At 48.9% G+C, this 20,048-nt stretch overlaps 1 protein-coding gene across 7 annotated transcripts in view; it reads right to left on the bottom strand.

Moving 5' to 3' along the window:
* The window catches only part of POPDC2 (popeye domain cAMP effector 2), a 37,938-nt gene that overhangs the window by 14,443 nt on the left and 3,447 nt on the right, over positions 1–20,048 (bottom strand). The window contains exons 1-5 of one of the 7 annotated variants that reach the window (XM_069946317.1): positions 15,678–16,566; positions 14,984–15,131; positions 12,053–12,554; positions 10,982–11,090; positions 10,278–10,512 (exon numbers count right to left, since the gene is read on the bottom strand). In XM_069946317.1, the coding sequence (XP_069802418.1) occupies positions 10,278–10,512; positions 10,982–11,090; positions 12,053–12,540 (832 nt within the window). In that variant the 5' untranslated portion in view covers positions 12,541–12,554; positions 14,984–15,131; positions 15,678–16,566. Of the gene's footprint in view, positions 1–10,035; positions 10,513–10,981; positions 11,091–12,052; positions 12,555–14,983; positions 15,132–15,677; positions 16,571–19,509; positions 19,581–20,048 lie in introns of those variants that run through there. The other 6 variants (XM_069946316.1, XM_069946311.1, XM_069946312.1 and 3 more) reach the window with 6 other exon arrangements.

Consider the following 20,048-nt stretch of genomic DNA (forward strand, 5'->3'; position numbering starts at 1 on the left):
GTTATGGAGGAGATGTAGATGTACGGAGGAGATGCAGATGTTATGGAGGAGATGTAGATGGTTATGGAGGAGATGTAGGTGTAGATGTTATGGAGGAGCTGTAGATGTAGGTGTAGATGTTATGGAGGAGCTGTAGATGTAAATGTAGATGTTATGGAGGAGCTGTAGATGTAAATGTAGATGTTATGGAGGAGCTGTAGATGTAGATGTTATGGAGGAGCTGTAGATGTAGATGTTATGGAGGAGCTGTAGATTTAAATGTAGATGTTATGGAGGAGCTGTAGATGTAAATGTAGATGTTATGGAGGAGCTGTAGATGTAGATGTTATGGAGGAGCTGTAGATGTAGAGGTTATGGAGGAGATGTAGATGTTATGGAGGAGATGTAGGTGGAGATGTTATGGAGGAGCTGTAGGTGTAGTTGTTATGGAGGAGATGTAGATGTAGATGTAGATGTTATGGAGGAGATGTAGATGTTATGGAGGAGCTGTAGATGTTATGGAGGAGCTGTAGATGTAGATGTTATGGAGGAGCTGTAGATGTTATGGAGGAGATGTAGGTGTAGATGTTATGGAGAAGCTGTAGATGTTATGGAGGAGCTGTAGATGTTATGGAGGAGATGTAGATGTAGATGTTATGGAGGAGCTAGAGATGTTATGGAGGAGCTGTAGATGTTATGGAGGAGTAGTAGGTGTAGATGTTATGGAGGAGATGTAGATGTTATGGAGGAGCTGTAGATGTTATGGAGGAGATGTAGATGTAGATGTTATGGAGGAGCTGTAGAGGTAGATGTTATGGAGGAGCTGTAGATGTAGATGTTATGGAGGAGATGTAGATGTTATGGAGGAGCTAGAGATGTTATGGAGGAAATGTAGATGTTATGGAGGAGCTGTAGCTGTAGATGTTATGGAGGAGCTGTAGATGTAGATGTTATGGAGGAGCTGTAGATGTAGATGTTATGGAGGAGATGTAGATGTTATGGAGGAGCTGTAGATGTTATGGAGGAGCTGTAGATGTTATGGAGGAGCTGTAGATGTTATGGAGGAGCTGTAGATGTAGATGTTATGGAGGAAATGTAGATGTTATGGAGGAGCTGTAGATGTTATGGAGGAGATGTAGATGTAGATGTTATGGAGGAGCTGTAGATGTTATGGAGGAGCTATAGGTGTAGATGTTATGGAGGAGATGTAGATGTTATGGAGGAGATGTAGATGTTATGGAGTAGCTGTAGATGTTATGGAGAAGCTGTAGGTGTAGATGTTATGGAGGAGATGTAGATGTTATGGAGGAGATGTAGGTGTAGATGTTATGGAGAAGCTGTAGGTGTAGATGTTATGGAGGAGATGTAGGTGTAGATGTTATGGAGGAGATGTAGATGTTATGGAAAAGATGTAGATGTTATGGAGGAGATGTAGCTGTAGATGTTATGGAGGAGCTGTAGATGTTATGGAGGAGCTGTAGATGTTATGGAGGAGATGTAGAGGTTATGGAGGAGTTGTAGATGTAGATGGTATGGAGGAGCTGTAGATAAAGATGTTATGGAGGAGCTGTAGATGTTATGGAGGAGATGTAGATGTTATAGAGGAGCTGTAGATGTTATGGAGGAGCTGTAGATGTAGATGTTATGAAGGAGATGTAGATGTAATGGAGGAGATGTAGGTGTAGATGTTATGAAGGAGCTGTAGATGTTATGGAGGAGCTGTAGGTGTAGATGTTATGGAGGAGCTGTAGATGTTATGGAGGAGATGTAGATGTTATGGAGGAGATGTAGGTTTAGATGTTATGGAGGAGCTGTAGATGTAGGTGTAGATGTTATGGAGGAGCTGTAGATGTAGATGTTATGGAGGAGATGTAGATGTTATGGAGGAGCTGTAGATGTAGGTGTAGATGTTATGGAGGAGATGTAGATGTTATGGAGGAGCTGGAGATGTTATGGAGGAGCTGGAGATGTTATGGAGGAGATGTAGATGTAGATGTTATGGAGGAGCTGTAGATGTTATGGAGGAGCTGTAGATGAAGGTGTTATGGAGGAGCTGTAGATGTAGATGTTATGAAGGAGATGTAGGTTTAGATGTTATGAAGGAGATGTAGATGTAAATGTTATGGAGGAGATGTAGCTGTAGATGTTATGGAGGAGATGCAGATGTTATGGAGGAGCTGTAGATGTAGATGTTATGGAGGAGCTGTAGATGTAGATGTTATGGAGGAGCTGTAGATGTAGATGTTATGGAGGAGCTGTAGATGTTATAAAGGAGCTGTAGATGTTATGGAGGAGCAGTAGATGTTATGGAGGAGATGTAGGTGTAGATGTTATGGAGGAGCTGTAGATGTTATGGAGGAGATGTAGATGTTATGGAGGAGCTTTAGATGTAGATGTTATAGAGGAGCTGTAGATGTAGATGTTATGGAGGAGCTGTAGATGTTATGGAGGAGCTGTAGATGTTATGGAGGAGCTGTAGATGTTATGGAGGAGATGTAGATGTAGATGTTATGGAGGAGCTGCAGATGTAGATGTTATGGAGGAGCTGTAGATGTTATGGAGGAGCTGTAGATGTTTTGGAGGAGATGTAGATGTTTTGGAGGAGATGTAGATGTTATGGAGGCGATGTAGATGTAGATGTTATGGAGGAGATGTAGGTTTAGATGTTATGGAGGAGATGTAGATGTAGGTGTAGATGTTATGGAAGAGCTGTAGATGTTATGGAGGAGCTGTAGATGTTATGGAGGAGCTGTAGATGTTATGGAGGAGATGTAGGTGTAGATGTTATGGAGGAGCTGTAGGTGTAGATGTTATGGAGGAGCTGTAGGTGTAGATGTTATGGAGGAGCTGTAGGTGTAGATGTTATGGAGGAGCTGTAGATGTAGATGTTATGGAGGAGCTGTAGATGTAGATGTTATGGAGGAGCTGTAGATGTAGATGTTATGGAGGAGCTGTAGATGTTATGGAGGAGATGTAGATGTAGATGTTATGGAGGAGCTGCAGATGTAGATGTTATGGAGGAGCTGTAGATGTAGATGTTATGGAGGAGCTGTAGATGTTATGGAGGAGATGTAGATGTAGATGTGTTGGAGGAGCTGTAGATGTTATGGAGGAGATGTAGATGTTATGGAGGAGATGTAGGTGTTATGGAGGAGATGTAGATGTTATGGAGGAGCTGTAGATGTTATGGAGGAGATGTAGATGTAGATGTTATGGAGGAGCTGTAGATGTAGATGTTATGGAGGAGCTGTAGATGTTATGGAGGAGATGTAGATGTAGATGCTATGGAGGAGCTGTAGATGTAGATGTTATGGAGGAGCTGGAGATGTTATGGAGGAGCTGTAGATGTAGATGTTATGGAGGAGCTGTAGATGTTATGGAGGATCTGTAGATGTAGATGTTATGGAGGAGCTGTAGATGTTATGGAGGAGATGTAGATGTAGATGCTATGGAGGAGCTGTAGATGTAGATGTTATGAAGGAGCTGTAGCTTTAGATGTTATGGAGGAGATGTAGATGTTATGGAGGAGATGTAGATGTTATGGAGGAGATGTAGATGTTATGGAGGAGATGTAGATGTAGATGTTATGGAGGAGATGTAGATGTTATGGAGGAGATGTAGATGTTATGGAGGAGATGTAGATGTTATGGAGGAGATGTAGATGTTATGAAAGAGATGTAGCTTTAGATGTTATGGAGGAGATGTAGATGTAGATGTTATGGAGGAGATGTAGATGTTATGGAGGAGATGTAGATGTTATGAAAGAGATGTAGCTTTAGATGTTATGGAGGAGATGTAGATGTAGATGTTATGGAGGAGATGTAGATGTTATGGAGGAGCTGTAGATGTAGATGTTATGGAGGAGATGTAGATGTTATGAAAGAGATGTAGCTTTAGATGTTATGGAGGAGCTGTAGATGTAGATGTTATGGAGGAGATGTAGATGTTATGAAAGAGATGTAGCTTTAGATGTTATGGAGGAGCTGTAGATGTAGATGTAGGTGTAGATGTTATGGAGGAGCTGTAGATGTAGATGTTATGGAGGAGATGTAGATGTTATGGAGGAGCTGTAGCTGTAGATGTTATGGAGGAGCTGTAGCTGTAGATGTTATGGAGGAGCTGTAGATGTAGATGTTATGGAGGAGATGTAGATGTAGATGTTATGGAGGAGCTGTAGATGTAGATGTTATGGAGGAGATGTAGATGTTATGGAGGGGCTGTAGATGTAGATGTTATGGAGGAGCTGTAGATGTTATGGAGGAGCTGTAGATGTTATAGAGGAGATGTAGGTGTAGATGTTATGGAGGAGCTGTAGATGTTATGGAGGAGATGTAGATGTTATGGAGGAGCTGTAGATGTTATGGAGGAGCTGTAGATGTAGATGTTATGGAGGAGATGTAGATGTAGATGTTATGGAGGAGCTGTAGATGTTATGGAGGAGCTGTAGATGTAGATGTTATGGAGGAGCTGTAGATGTTATGGAGGAGATGTAGATGTAGATGTTATGGAGGAGCTGGAGATGTAGATGTTATAGAGGAGCTGTAGATATTTTGGAGGAGATGTAGATGTAGATGTTATGGAGGAGATGTAGATGTTATGGAGGAGCTGTAGATGTTATGGAGGAGATGTAGATGTTATGGAGGAGCTGTAGATGTAGATGTTATGGAGGAGATGTAGATGTTATGGAGGAGATGTAGATGTTATGGAGGAGATGTAGATGTTATGAAAGAGATGTAGCTTTAGATGTTATGGAGGAGCTGTAGATGTATATGTTATGGAGGAGATGTAGATGTTATGGAGGAGCTGTAGATGTAGATGTAGATGTTATGGAGGAGATGTAGATGTTATGGAGGAGCTGTAGCTGTAGATGTTATGGAGGAGATGTAGCTGTAGATGTTATGGAGGAGCTGTAGATGTTATGGAGGAGCTGTAGATGTAGATGTTATGGAGGAGATGTAGATGTTATGGAGGAGATGTAGATGTTATGGAGGAGATGTAGATGTTATGAAAGAGATGTAGCTTTAGATGTTATGGAGGAGCTGTAGATGTATATGTTATGGAGGAGATGTAGATGTTATGGAGGAGCTGTAGATGTAGATGTAGATGTTATGGAGGAGATGTAGATGTTATGGAGGAGCTGTAGCTGTAGATGTTATGGAGGAGATGTAGCTGTAGATGTTATGGAGGAGCTGTAGATGTAGATGTAATGGAGGAGATGTAGATGTTATGGAGGAGATGTAGATGTAGATGTTATGGAGAAGCTGTAGATGTTATGGAGGAGATGTAGATGTAGATGTTATGGAGGAGCTGTAGATGTTATGGAGGAGCTGTAGATGTAGGTGTTATGGAGGAGCTGTAGACGTTATGGAGGAGCTGTAGCTGTAGATGTTATGGAGGAGATGTAGATATTATGGAGGAGATGTAGGTGTAGATGTTATGGAGGAGCTGTAGATGTAGATGTTATGGAGGAGCTGTAGATGTTATGGAGGAGCTGTAGATGTAGATGTTATGGAGGAGCTGTAAATGTAGATGTTATGGAGGAGTTGTAGATGTAAGTGTTATGGAGGAGCTGTAGATGTAGATGTTATGGAGGAGATGTAAATGTAGATGTTATGGAGGAGCTGTAGGTGTAGATGTTATGGAGGAGCTGTAGATGTAGATGTTATGGGGGGAGCTGTAGATGTTATGGAGGAGTAAATGTTATGTTATGTAGGTGTAGATGTTATGGAGGAGCTGTAGATGTTATGGAGGAGCTGCAGATGTTATGAAGGAGATGTAGGTGTTATGGAGGAGATGTAGATGTTATGGAGGAGCTGTAGATGTAGATGTTATGGAGGAGCTAGAGATGTTATGGAGGAGCTGTAGATGTTATGGAGGAGCTGTAGATGTTATGGAGGAGCTGCAGATGTTATGAAGGAGATGTAGGTGTTATGGAGGAGATGTAGATGTTATGGAGGAGCTGTAGATGTAGATGTTATGGAGGAGCTGTAGATGTAGATGTTATGGAGGAGATGTAAATGTAGATGTTATGGAGGAGCTGTAGGTGTAGATGTTATGGAGGAGCTGTAGATGTTTTGGAGGAGATGTAGATGTTATGGAGGAGCTGGAGATGTAGATGTTATAGAGGAGCTGTAGATGTTATGGAGGAGCTGTAGAGGTTATGGAGGAGCTGAAGATGTAGGTGTAGATGTTATGGAGGAGCTGTAGATGTAGATGTTATGGAGGAGATGTAGATGTTATGGAGGAGCTGTAGATGTTATGAAAGAGATGTAGCTTTAGATGTTATGGAGGAGCTGTAGATGTATATGTTATGGAGGAGATGTAGATGTTATGGAGGAGCTGTAGATGTAGATGTAGATGTTATGGAGGAGATGTAGATGTTATGGAGGAGCTGTAGCTGTAGATGTTATGGAGGAGATGTAGCTGTAGATGTTATGGAGGAGCTGTAGATGTAGATGTAATGGAGGAGATGTAGATGTAAGTGTTATGGAGGAGCTGTAGACGTTATGGAGGAGCTGTAGCTGTAGATGTTATGGAGGAGATGTAGATATTATGGAGGAGATGTAGGTGTAGATGTTATGGAGGAGCTGTAGATGTAGATGTTATGGAGGAGCTGTAGATGTTATGGAGGAGCTGTAGATGTAGATGTTATGGAGGAGCTGTAAATGTAGATGTTATGGAGGAGTTGTAGATGTAAGTGTTATGGAGGAGCTGTAGATGTAGATGTTATGGAGGAGATGTAAATGTAGATGTTATGGAGGAGCTGTAGGTGTAGATGTTATGGAGGAGCTGTAGATGTAGATGTTATGGAGGAGCTGTAGATGTTATGGAGGAGTAAATGTTATGTTATGTAGGTGTAGATGTTATGGAGGAGCTGTAGATGTTATGGAGGAGCTGCAGATGTTATGAAGGAGATGTAGGTGTTATGGAGGAGATGTAGATGTTATGGAGGAGCTGTAGATGTAGATGTTATGGAGGAGCTGTAGGTGTAGATGTTATGGAGGAGCTGTAGATGTTATGGAGGAGCTGTAGATGTTATGGAGGAGCTGCAGATGTTATGAAGGAGATGTAGGTGTTATGGAGGAGATGTAGATGTTATGGAGGAGCTGTAGATGTAGATGTTATGGAGGAGCTGTAGATGTAGATGTTATGGAGGAGATGTAAATGTAGATGTTATGGAGGAGCTGTAGGTGTAGATGTTATGGAGGAGCTGTAGATGTTTTGGAGGAGATGTAGATGTTATGGAGGAGCTGGAGATGTAGATGTTATAGAGGAGCTGTAGATGTTATGGAGGAGCTGTAGAGGTTATGGAGGAGCTGAAGATGTAGGTGTAGATGTTATGGAGGAGCTGTAGATGTAGATGTTATGGAGGAGATGTAGATGTTATGGAGGAGCTGTAGCTGTAGATGTTATAGAGGAGCTGTAGCTGTAGATGTTATGGAGGAGCTGTAGCTGTAGATGTTATAGAGGAGCTGTAGATGTAGATGTTATGGAGGAGCTGTAGATGTATATGTTATGGAGGAGCTGTAGATGTTATGGAGGAGCTGTAGCTGTAGATGTTATGGAGGAGATGTAGATGTTATGGAGGAGATGTAGGTGTAGATGTTATGGAGGAGCTGTAGATGTTATGGAGGAACTGTAGATGTAGATGTTATGGAGGAGCTGTAGATGTTATGGAGGAGATGTAGATGTTATGGAGGAGCTGTAGATCTTATGGAGGAGATGTAGTTGTTATGGAGGAGCTGTAGATGTTATGGAGGAGATGTAGATGTTATGGGGGAGCTGGAAATGTAGATGTTATGGAGGAGATGTAGATGTTATGGAGGAGCTGTAGATGTAGATGTTATGGAGGAGCTGTAGATGTAGATGTTATGGAGGAGATGTAGATAAAGGTGTTATGGAGGAGATGTAGATGTTATGGAGGAGATGTAGATGTTATGGAGGAGATGTAGATAAAGGTGTTATGGAGGAGATGTAGATGTTATGGAGGAGCTGTAGATGTTATGGAGGAGATGTAGATGTAGATGTTATGGAGGAGATGTAGGTGTAGATGTTATGGAGGAGATGTAGATGTAGATGTTATGGAGGAGATGTAGGTGTAGATGTTATGGAGGAGATGTAGATGTAGATGTTATGGAGGAGATGTAGGTGTAGATGTTATGGAGGAGATGTAGGTGTAGATGTTATGGAGGAGATGTAGATGTAGATGTTATGGAGGAGATGTAGGTTTAGATGTTATGGAGGAGATGTAGATGTAGATGTAGATGTAGATGTTATGGAGGAGATATAGATGTAGATGTTATGGAGGAGATGTAGATGTTAAGGAGGAGATGTAGATGTTACGGAGGAGATGTAGATGTTACGGAGGAGATGTAGATGTTACAGAAGAGCTGTAGATGTAGATGTTTTGGAGGAGATGTAGATGTTATGGAGGAGTTGTAGATGTAAGTGTTATGGAGGAGATGTAGATGTTATGGAGAAGCTGTAGATGTAGATGTTATGGAGGAGCTGTAGATGTTATGGAGGAGATGTAGATGTTATGGAGGAGATGTAGGTGTAGATGTTATGGAGGAGATGTAGATGTTATGGAGGAGATGTAGATGTAGATGTTATGGAGGAGATGTAGATGTTATGGAGGAGCTGTAGATGTAGATGTTATGGAGGAGCTGTAGATGTAGATGTTATGGAGGAGCTGTAAATGTAGATGTTATGGAGGAGTTGTAGATGTAGATGTTATGGAGGAGATGTAGATGTTATGGAGAAGCTGTAGGTGTAGATGTTATGGAGAAGCTGTAGATGTTATGGAGAAGCTGTAGGTGTAGATGTTATGGAGGAGATGTAGATGTTATGGAGGAGATGTAGATGTAAGTGTTATGGAGGAGCTGGAGATGTAGATGTTATGGAGGAGCTGGAGATGTAGATGTTATGGAGGAGCTGGAGATGTTATGGAGGGGCTGGAGATGTTATGGAGGGGCTGGAGATGTAGATGTTATGTTGGAGCTGGAGATGTTATGGAGGAGATGTAGATGTAGATGTTATGGAGGAGATGTAGATGTAGATGTTATGGAGGAGCTGTAGATGTTACGGAGGAGCTGGAGATGTTACGGAGGAGCTGGTGATGTTATGGAGGAGATGTAGATGTTATGGAGGAGCTGTAGATGTTATGGAGGAGCTGTAGATGTAGGTGTAGATGTTATGGAGGAGCTGGAGATTTAGATGTTATGGAGGAGCTGGAGATGTTATGGAGGAGCTGGAGATGTTATGGAGGGGCTGGAGATGTAGATGTTATGTTGGAGCTGGAGATGTTATGGAGGAGATGTAGATGTAGATGTTATGGAGGAGATGTAGATGTAGATGTTATGGAGGAGCTGTAGATGTTACGGAGGAGCTTGAGATGTTACGGAGGAGCTGGTGATGTTATGGAGGAGATGTAGATGTTATGGAGGAGCTGTAGATGTTATGGAGGAGCTGTAGATGTAGATGTTATGGAGGAGATTTAGATGTTATGGAGGAGCTGGAGATGTTATGGAGGAGATGTAGATGTTATGGAGGAGATGTAGATGTTATGGAGGAGATGTAGATGTTATGGAGGAGATGTAGATATTATGGAGGAGATGTAGATGTTATGGAGGAGATGTAGATGTTAAGGAGGGGCTGGAGATGTTAAGGAGGGGCTGGAGATGTAGATGTTATGGAGGAGATTTAGATGTTATGGAGGAGCTGGAGATGTTTATAGGGGAATCGGTGGATTTGCACATTGTTATGGCCGCCCCTATCTCATCTCCACACACACACATGCCAGTCTTGCCAACACCATGCTGACTTGCTGCAGTAGTCACATGACCCTCCGTGGTGGTGGACACGTTAGATGGCACAACATGCAGACATGTCAGCTCTCATCCGCAGATCACACTGTCAGACAGGAGTGCAGAGGATTGGGCCCCCGTACATCACGTGGATCCTCCATTCCCAGCAGATACATCACACACAGGTTAGAGAAAACACTATGGCACATAGACACACTCCCCCTGGAGGGGCAGGCAGGGTGCTACTTACAGGGGGCGCCCGTACCAGCTGCCTCGCCCCCTTTCACTTCATATACTCCCCCTCGCTCACATAATCCATAAAGGAACCAGGCAGCTCCGCAAAGTCCTCGAGAATGAGGCTACTGGAGTCCTCACCCAGATTGCCACTCTCTGGCCGAGAGCCCCTGGTGCCCGCTGGCTGGTGAGGGAGGGCCACGGGGGCTTTATGTGGCAAGTGGGAGGCCAAATGCTCAGTGACTGCTCCCATCTCACCCGCCGGCTCTGACGACGGCCCCAGCACATGGTACAGGCTCGGAAGACGGATGTCAAAGCGGAGGCCAAACTTAGCAAAGAGCTTATCATTAAGCGCATAGAGTTTCTGGGAGATGTCAAAGCCCAAGAGCACAGAGAAGAGCCGAGAGATGTACTTCTCCTTCGCCAGCAGCAAGTAGAGCTTCTTCCGGGGCCAGCTGATGAACGTGCTATCTGTCTCCGCTGATAGCGTCACCTGAGGAAAGGCAATCATCTCAGATCAAACTACAACTCCTATCATCTGCCCTACTTATTATACAGTCATTCTTATTACCGAAAGCTCCGCGGGGGAGGGACCAATCACCAATCACTGCCCTCTAGTGGCCACAATGTAATAACTGACATATACATACAGGTTCAAGGGCTAAAGGAACAGATATCTGAGAGGTAGTCACAGCCCCGCCCCCTGTATATCCTCTGTATAGAGGTAGTCACAGCCCCACCCCCTGTATATCCTGTGTATAGAAAGGTAGTCACAGCCCCGCCCCCTGTATACCCTGTGTATGGAGAGGTAGTCACAGCCTCCCCCCTGTATATCCTGTGTATAGAGAGGTAGTCACAGCCCCGCCCTCTGTTTATCATGTGTATAGAGAGGTAGTCACAGCCCCGCCCCCTGGATGACATCACTGAACCTTGTATAATTGAACTCAGTGTGTCCTCCTCACCTGGAATGTTCCTTCTTCTGTCGGCCGCAGCGATTCCCACTCTGGAGAATCCAGGAACTGATAGGGGAAGATGTAGTGTAAGAACTGTCCGTCCAGGCTGACCTTCACCCTACAGCAGAGACAGACATGCGGTAATGTAGAGAGGGCAGAGCAATCATCTGCAGACAGGTCAGGGTGTAATAATCTGCAGGATATATCATTATTAGGGATTAGTGAACATGATCGTTCAAAAATACTCGCTACTCTAACGAATGCCGCGCGGTAATACCACGAATCACAGTGATGTCTCCCCACAGAATGTCAGCCAATAAACACGCAGGCCGGGAGGTCCTGTACATGGCAGCTATGCTGGCTGCTGTCATCAGGTGGCCGGGTGTATATAGGTGGAGGAGGCGGGGGTGGGCAGAGCAAGAAGGTTAGGGGGTAGGTAGAGGGGGGAGGCAAGGGTGGTGAGCAGAGGGAGGAGGCGGGAGGGGTGAGCGGAGGGAGGAGGCGGGGGTGGGCAGAGCAAGAAGGTTGGGGGGTAGGTAGAGGGGGGAGGCGGGGGTGGTGAGCAGAGGGAGGAGGCAGGGGGGTGAGCAGAGGGAGGAGGCGGGGGTGGTGAGCAGAGGGAGGAGGCAGGGGGGTGAACAAAGGGAGGAGGCCAGAGACGGGGTAGGGTTTAGAGGTAGGAGGCCATAACAAAAAGTGCCCGGTTTCCCAGAGCGCCCTCTGCCTTGGACGGGGGGAGGGGGGGCGGTCGGCTCTTCTTTGGTCTGACATTTATTTGAGAAAAAATGCAGAGGACAAATGAATTGTCTCCTGCTGCTTGTTCTGTGTGAAGATCGGCCGGGAGCCGCCACTACTACTTCTGAGGGGGCGGCCATCATCCCCGCGCGTTCTGCGGAAAATCCTCGAGTAACGAGACAGAGCAATGTTCTGCAGATCTGTAGAGGACAGAGCGATGTTCTGCAGATCTGTAGAGAGGACAGAGCAATGTTCTGCAGATCTGTAGAGAGGACAGATCAATGTTCTGCAGATCTGTTGAGGGGGCAGAGGTGTAATAATCTGCAGGATAGAGCGGGCACCCACCTTCCAGAGAGGAGCAGGGAGAGTCGGTCTATGGGGGTCTTGCCCTCCAGGGCGTAGCTCTGGTCGGCGCTCAGGGTGTGGACCTCCATGCCGCTGCAGTGGGCAATCTCCTTGAAGACGGGCAGTGGCACCTGCAGAGGCTGGTACACGGTATGGTACAGGGCGTCATAGTCCAGCCCATAGGACTCTCTGTGCAGGCGGTAGATGAGATGAGTGATCTGGACCAGGCAGACCACCAGCAGCAGAACGTTCCAGACCACCACGTCCACCCCGCAGGACCACAGCCCCCCCCAGATGGCCATAGAGAGGAAGCCGGCGGAGAGCAGCACATAGACATAGATACAGCCCTTCACTCCGCTGCCCCCCATGAATGCCAGCAGGAGAATGAGGCTGGCCAGCTGGTACTGCCCACCCTCCATGTACGACTGCCAGCCCACACAATGGGGGGCATACAGGAGGTGGTCCCACGCTGAAGCCGCCACCGCCATCTTATCTTCTGCGCCTGCAGAGAGAGAGGAGCAGAGGTTATAATACTATATCCTGCTAGTATCATGGCGGCCAACTATATGTATGGGGGGCTCCCGAATCTCAGGACGGAGCTCAACATCTGTATGCTATCTGGAGATAAGCCACTGCCAGAAAGCTCTAGAGAGGGACAGAGGAGGAGGAGTCTAGAGGAGGAGACAGGGGACAGAGGAGTCTAAAGGAGGAGGAGACAGGAGTCTAGAGGAGAGGTCTAAAGCATGAGGAGTCTAAAGGAGGCGGAGACAAAGGAGTCTAGAGCAGGAGACAGAGGAGGAGTCTAGAGGAGGAGACAGGAGTCTAAAGGAGGCGGAGACAGAGGAGGAGTCTAGAGGAGGCGGAGACAGAGGAGGAGTCTACAGGAGACAGAGGAGGAGTCTAGAGGAGGAGACAGAGGAGGAGTCTAGAGGAGGCGGAGACAGAGGAGTCTAGAGCAGGAGACAGAGGAGGAGTCTAGAGGAGGCGGAGACAGAGGAGTCTAGAGCAGGAGACAGAGGAGGAGTCTAGAGCATGAGATAGAGGAGGAGTCTAGAGGAGACAGAGGAGGAGTCTAAAGGAGGCGGAGACAGAGGAGTCTACAGGAGGAGGAGGAGATAAAGGAGTCTGGTGGAGGAGACAGAGGAGTTTGGAAGAGGAGGAGGAGACAGAGGAGTTTGGAAGAGGAGGAGGAGACAGAAGTCTAGAGGAGGAGACAGGGGAGTCTAGAGGAGGAGACAGGGGAGTCTTGAGGATAAGAAGACAGAGAAGTCTGGAGCAAGAGGGGGAAAGAGGAGTCTAGAAAAGGAGACCGGAGTCTAGAGAAGAAGGAGACAGAGGAGTCTGGAGGAGGAGACAGAGGAGTCTGGAGTCGTACTGTGATCTTTCGGAGTTGGCTGTGTTTGTTGAGTCTGTTTCTTGAGGAGTGGAGGTCTGCATTTGTCTATAGTCCCGGTGTGGGTACACAGGAAAGGCTGCACATTGGTGCCCCCCCTCACATGCTTGGAGACTTGGGGGTCCTGGAGGAGGGGAGCTGTGATCTATGGGGGTCCTGGAGGAGGGGAGCTGTGATCTATGGGGGTCCTGGAGGAGGGGAGCTGTGATCTATAGGGCTCCTGGAGCAGGGAAGCTGTGATCTATGGGGGTCCTGGAGGAGGGTAGCTGTGATCTATGGGGGTCCTGGAGGAGGGGAGCTGTGATCTATGGGGGTCCTGGAGGAGGGGAGCTGCGATCTATGGGGGTCCTGGAGGAGGGGAGCTGTGATCTATGGGGTCTGGGAGGAGGGGAGCTGTGATCTATGGGGCTCCTGGAGGAGGGGAGCTGTGATCTATGGGGGTCCTGGAGGAGGGCAGCTGTGATCTATGGGGCTCCTGGAGCAGGGAAGCTGTGATCTATGGGGGTCCTGGAGGAGGGGAGCTGTGATCTATGGGGGTCCTGGAGGAGGGGAGCTGTGATCTATGGGGGTCCTGGAGGAGGGGAGCTGTGATCTATAAGGGGTCCTGGAGGTGGGGAGCTGTGATCTATGGGGGTCCTGGAGGAGGGGAGCTGTGATCTATGGGGGTCCTGGAGGAGGGGAGCTGTGATCTATGGGGGTCCTGGAGGAGGGGAGCTGTGATCTATAGGGCTCCTGGAGCAGGGAAGCTGTGATCTATGGGGGTCCTGGAGGAGGGGAGCTGTGATCTATGGGGGTCCTGGAGGAGGGGAGCTGTGATCTATGGGGGTCCTGGAGGAGGGGAGCTGCGATCTATGGGGGTCCTGGAGGAGGGGAGCTGTGATCTATGGGGTCCGGGAGGAGGGGAGCTGTGATCTATGGGGCTCCTGGAGGAGGGGAGCTGTGATCTATGGGGGTCCTGGAGGAGGGGAGCTGTGATCTATGGGGCTCCTGGAGCAGGGAAGCTGTGATCTATGGGGGTCCTGGAGGAGGGGAGCTGTGATCTATGGGGGTCCTGGAGGAGGGGAGCTGTGATCTATGGGGGTCCTGGAGGAGGGGAGCTGCGATCTATGGGGGTCCTGGAGGAGGGGAGCTGCGATCTATGGGGTCTGGGAGGAGGGGAGCTGTGATCTATAAGGGGTCCTGGAGGAGGGGAGCTGTGATCTATGGGGGTCCTGGAGGAGGGGAGCTGTGATCTATGGGGGTCCTGGAGGAGGGGAGCTGTGATCTATGGGTGTCCTGGAGGAAGGGAACTGTGATCTATGGAGGTCCTGGAGCAGGGAAGTTGTGATCTATGGGGGCCCTGGAGGAGGGGAGCTGTGATCTATGGGGGCCCTGGAGGAGGGGAGCTGTGATCTATGGGGGTCCTGGAGGAGGCAAGCTGCAATCTATGGGGGTCCTGGAGGAGGGAAGCTGTGATCTAGGGGGGCCCTGGATGAGGGGAGCTGTGATACCATCTGCCTTCCTCGTGTATATATAGACCTCACTGTTTGATCAGACACCTGAGGAAGAGGCCGCTCCAGCCTTGAAACGCGTCGGCTATGTTAGTAGTTCTTTGGACGTCCCGTTTTTTCAGTCCGGCGCCCTTGTGCTGCCTTCTTGGAGGGGAGGATTGAGTGGATGCACAGATTAAGCTCCAGCTGTGATAGTCTGCAGAGAATGTCTATGTGTAATGATCTGCTGCTATCACGCAGGAATAGCCGCACACATATAAATCAGTATTATAACGTCACACCAAGCTGATACAGCACCATAGCTTGCCCCAGATGTGAGCCCCCCTCTCATGGGCAGTGACCCCCTGTAAGTTTACACGTCCGGTGTTCTCCTGTCTGGATGTTATAATGGACGGGTGGGGATTTATAAGATACTAAGTTTATCTAAAATGCAGCCCCCATAGTCCCATCCTGCCCGCAGCCCCCATAGACAGCTTCTGCCGGCAGCCCCCCCAGTCCCATCCTGCCCGCAGCCCCCATAGACAGCTTCTGCCCGCAGCCCCCATAGACAGCTTCTGCCCGCAGCCCCCACAGTCCCATCCTGCCCGCAGCCCCCATAGACAGCTTCTGCCCGCAGCCCCCATAGACAGCTTCTGCCCGCAGCCCCTATAGACAGCTTCTGCCCGCAGCCCCCATAGACAGCTTCTGCCCGCAGCCCCCATAGACAGCTTCTGCCCGCAGCCCCGTCTCTCAGATCTCTTACCTCTACAGAGCGGTGGGACTGGAGCCTGTGAATGCTGAACAGACTAGGATGAGGAGCAGCAGTGCCCGGGATCAGCGTCACTCCATGCCCGCCTCTGGTCGGCCCCTTAGATCCGGCGAGCACTGAGAACACGGTGGGCTCGTAGTGGCAGCCGGCTCTGGTCGGCCCCTTATGGGCTCGTAGTGGCAGCCGGCTCTGGAATGTCTCTGTACTGGAGACGGCTTGAAGTGACACCCCAGCTGTATGGCCATGTTTGGAGTTGAAATCCAAGACGGGTTACGGTGAGAGATAGCGAGCAGTCACATAACACAGATGACAGGGCGCCCGGCCTCCCTGCCACTACTACACACACTTAAAGGGACACTCAGCCCAAATCCTCTGTTTATGGTGCATTGTCCCCTGTTATCAGCCAATTCATCCAACCTAATAATGTCCGGGCCCATTGTAACACACATCACTATCACAGCTGAGGGTTAGTTACACTGTGTCAGCCAGGACAGGCCTTGTATAATAACTCTGCAGCAGCACAGATCTGATGTGCTGGACTCCAGGCTGATGCAGTAGCGCTGACACACTGTAACAAATCCTCAGCTGTATCTGCATGGAACGTCCGCTATTCTCTTTCTAGGTGTAAACGAGAACATTTCCATTCACTGCCAGCAAGCAGGCATCTTACAGGAATCCAAACGTTTCCTTATACAATGATTAACACCAATTCATCCTGAAGTACTGCAGTTCTCACACTGACCACAAGAGCAGGTGGCAGACGCTTCCTGTTTGCTGTAGATTGCCTGTCAGCTTTGCTGTGTAGACTGGTAAGGTTCAGTAGAGTCATCTCAGTATGATTAGAGCGCTGGGAAGCTCTACGAGACAAGACCTGCTCCTAACACTATACACTCACACAGACCGGACTCTGTATACAGATCACCTGTCGGCTTTGCTGTGTAGACTGGTACCGTAAGTCATCTTATATTATGATTAGATCATATAGATTGACCATTTCATTGCTGGAGACTTAGGACCCTATTACACGGGGCGATTGTGCTGCAGAAAATTGTTAAATTGTTCGATTTTAAATGATAATTGTTCCGTGTAATTGCAGGAAACAATAAAAAAAATTGTTCATGTGTTTTACACAAAACGATAATCGGCTGTATTTGGCCAATTATCAGCCATTACGGGCGATAATCGCTTTGTGTAAGAGACGTGTATGACACAGATTATCGTTCCGTGTAATAAAGACAACGATCGTTGATATAGGTTCTGACCTAGAATTGTCGGGCGCCGACCGCGCACCACTATATATAATAGTGGTGCACGGCTGATGATATGCAAAGAGGAATACATTACCTATCCAGGCTGCAGGGCTCCTCTTCCTCTGTACTTCTGCCTGGGTCCCGTGCACTCCAGCTTCAGAGCAGCCTGTCTCAGCTGGCAGGCCGCTCAGCCAATCACTCACTAATCGCTCAGTGTAATTCCACATTCTGTCACTAATTATCAGTGTAATTCCACATTCTGCCACTAATCGCTCAGTGTAATTCCACAATCTGTCACTAATCGCTCAGTGTAATTCCACAATCTGTCACTAATCGCTCAGTGTAATTCCACATTCTGTCACTAATCGCTCAGTGTAATTCCACAATCTGTCACTAATCGCTCAGTGACATTGTGTCACTAACCGCTCAGTGTAATTCCGATCAGAGCGGCGGCGGGGGTGGCGATCGAGCAGGGGGCTGCGGGACTATCACGCGACGACGAACGACATTTGATAACATGTTGAAAGATCAAAATGAACGATTTCTCGTTCGTCGTTTGACCGCTCGCTGCATTTACACGTACGATTATTGCGCAAATTTGCGTGATAATCGTTACGTGTAAATGCAGCATAATTCTGAATTCTGTCACTAATCGCTCAGTGTAATTCCACAATCCTTCATTCTTTTGCTGGGATCAGTAACTGATTGTAGTACCGACTTTCGTTCTGTGTAATATGGGGAACGATTTCAGGGTAACAATAATCTGGTTTGCAATCGTTTATCGGTAAAAATCGCCTTGTCTATTAGGAGGCTTATTAGACAGGACTCTGTATACAGCTCCCTGCTCCCCACCCCTCCTGCTGTAGCGTCTATACACCACAACAGTGCCCCCTCCCCCGATGATTGAGAGGATCAGTATGTGATGAGGAATGTGAGACCCCCGTCCCCGAGCTGCTAACTGATCCCTTCCCATACATGTAAATTAGGACCAAGGCCGGAGGCACAGGAGAGAGCGGAGGGGGCCGCAGGTTCAGGGGGCACAGGAGAGAGCAGAGGGGGCCGCAGGTTCAGGGGGCACAGGAGAGAGCAGAGGGGGCCGCAGGTTCAGGGGGCACAGGAGAGAGGGGGGGCGCCGCAGGTTCAGGGAGCACAGGAGAGAGCGGAGGGGGCCGCAGGAGAAGGTACTCGGGGCACAGGGGACATGGGAGGGGGCACAGGAGAAGGTACAGAGGGGCACGGAGGCAGGTACAGAAAGAGGTACAGGGGGCACAGGGGAGATGAAAGGGGGCACAGAAGCAGGTACAAGGGGTACAGGAGGAGGTATAGGGAGCACAGGGGAGAGGTGAGGGGGGCACAGGAGAAGGTACAGGGGGCACAGGGCAGACGTGAGAGGGCACAGGAGCAGGTACAGGGGGTACAGGAGAAGGTGCAGGGGCATAGGAGAAGGTGCAGGGGCACAGGGGACATGGGAGGGGGCACAGGAGCAGGTACAGGGGGCACAGGAGAAGGTGCAGGAGCACAGGGGACACGGGAGGGGGGCACAGGAGCAGGCACAGGGGGCACAGGAGAAGGTGCAGGAGCACAGGGGACACGGGAGGGGGACACAGGAGCAGGTACAGGGGGCACAGGAGAAGGTGCAGGAGCACAGGGGACACGGGAGGGGGACACAGGAGCAGGCACAGGGGACATGGGAGGGAGGCACAGGAGAAGGTGCAGGGGCACAAGGGACACAGGATAGATGACACGCAGGGAGAGGCACCATGCCGTTTCTCATACACATACATTGCGGTATAATGCGGTATTATCACTGTGCGCTGCTCATGTGACGGGCAGGAGCTGTTGTTCTGTGATGGTGGCAGCTGCTGAGTGACAGCGGACATAGAACAGGACAATGAGGGACGGATATAGAACAGGAGGCCGATATCTTATCTGTCATGGGGGGGGGGGGGGGAGATATAGAAAGACCCCGGGGCCCCCCCACAATCCCCATCTCCTCTATAATACAGACAGGGTGTCACCCACCTCTCCCAGACTCCTGTCAGTACTCATGATCAGGAGCCTGGGAAAGCTGGGTGGACCAGGGATATTCCCCAGGATCCTCGCTGTGTAAGGAGAAGACAGAGCTCCGCCCACAATCCCCCCCTGTAACGGATCATACCATTATCCCACTCCCAGGAGGCCCCACACCCCACTGACTCTCCTCACTTGGTGCCAGCCGGGCACGGTGCCCACATCTAATGGAGGGAGAGGTTAACCCTTTGTGGCCGGATGTTTCTATAAGAAAGCCGAGAAACATCAGAAGAAATTAAACTGTCAGCGCTGTGACCAACGCCGTGAAACAAGTGAGATCCAGAGGCCACCAGGTGCCTGACCCTCCTCACACCTGCGCAGACCGGGCGCCGCAGCCAACGTCCCATGAGAGAGAAGGAAAGTGCCGCCCCATAGGAGACAACGAGTCAGACCCGGCACAATGCCCACCGCGCTCTCCCCTACAAGTGATGGTGACCGCAGGTGTACGGTGACGGTAAAACTACAGTACAGTGCAGGTGAAGGAGCCGGGCCCTGGGGACACTCACCTGAGAGGGCGTGGAGCGCAGCGTCCTCTCCGGAGCAGCGAGGCGTGAATCTATCACCGCTGCCAACACCAGCCGGGTTTATTTACACTGAGTGATAAATTATTCACCGGTCCCATAGGGAGACGGCTGTAAGGAGAGCCGGAAGCGTCATCCAGGTGACAGGCAGAAAGGGTGAGGTGCACCTCAATGGACCCATAAAGACACAGCTGTAAGGAGAGCTGGAGGCATAATCCAGGTGACAGGCAGAAAGGGTGAGCTGCACCTCAATGGACCCATAGGGACAGAGCTGTGAGGAGAGCTGGAAGAGTCATCCAGGTGACAGGCAGAAAGGGTGAGGTGCACCTCAATGGACCCATAGGGACAGAGCTGTGAGGAGAGCTGGAAGAGTCATCCAGGTGACAGGCAGAAAGGGTGAGGTGCACCTCAATGGACCCATAAAGACACAGCTGTAAGGAGAGCTGGAGGCATAATCCAGGTGACAGGCAGAAAGGGTGAGCTGCACCTCAATGGATCCATAGGGACAGAGCTGTAAGGAGAGC

The sequence above is a fragment of the Dendropsophus ebraccatus genome, chromosome 11, assembly GCF_027789765.1.
Source record: "Dendropsophus ebraccatus isolate aDenEbr1 chromosome 11, aDenEbr1.pat, whole genome shotgun sequence".
Lineage (NCBI taxonomy): Eukaryota > Metazoa > Chordata > Amphibia > Anura > Hylidae > Dendropsophus > Dendropsophus ebraccatus.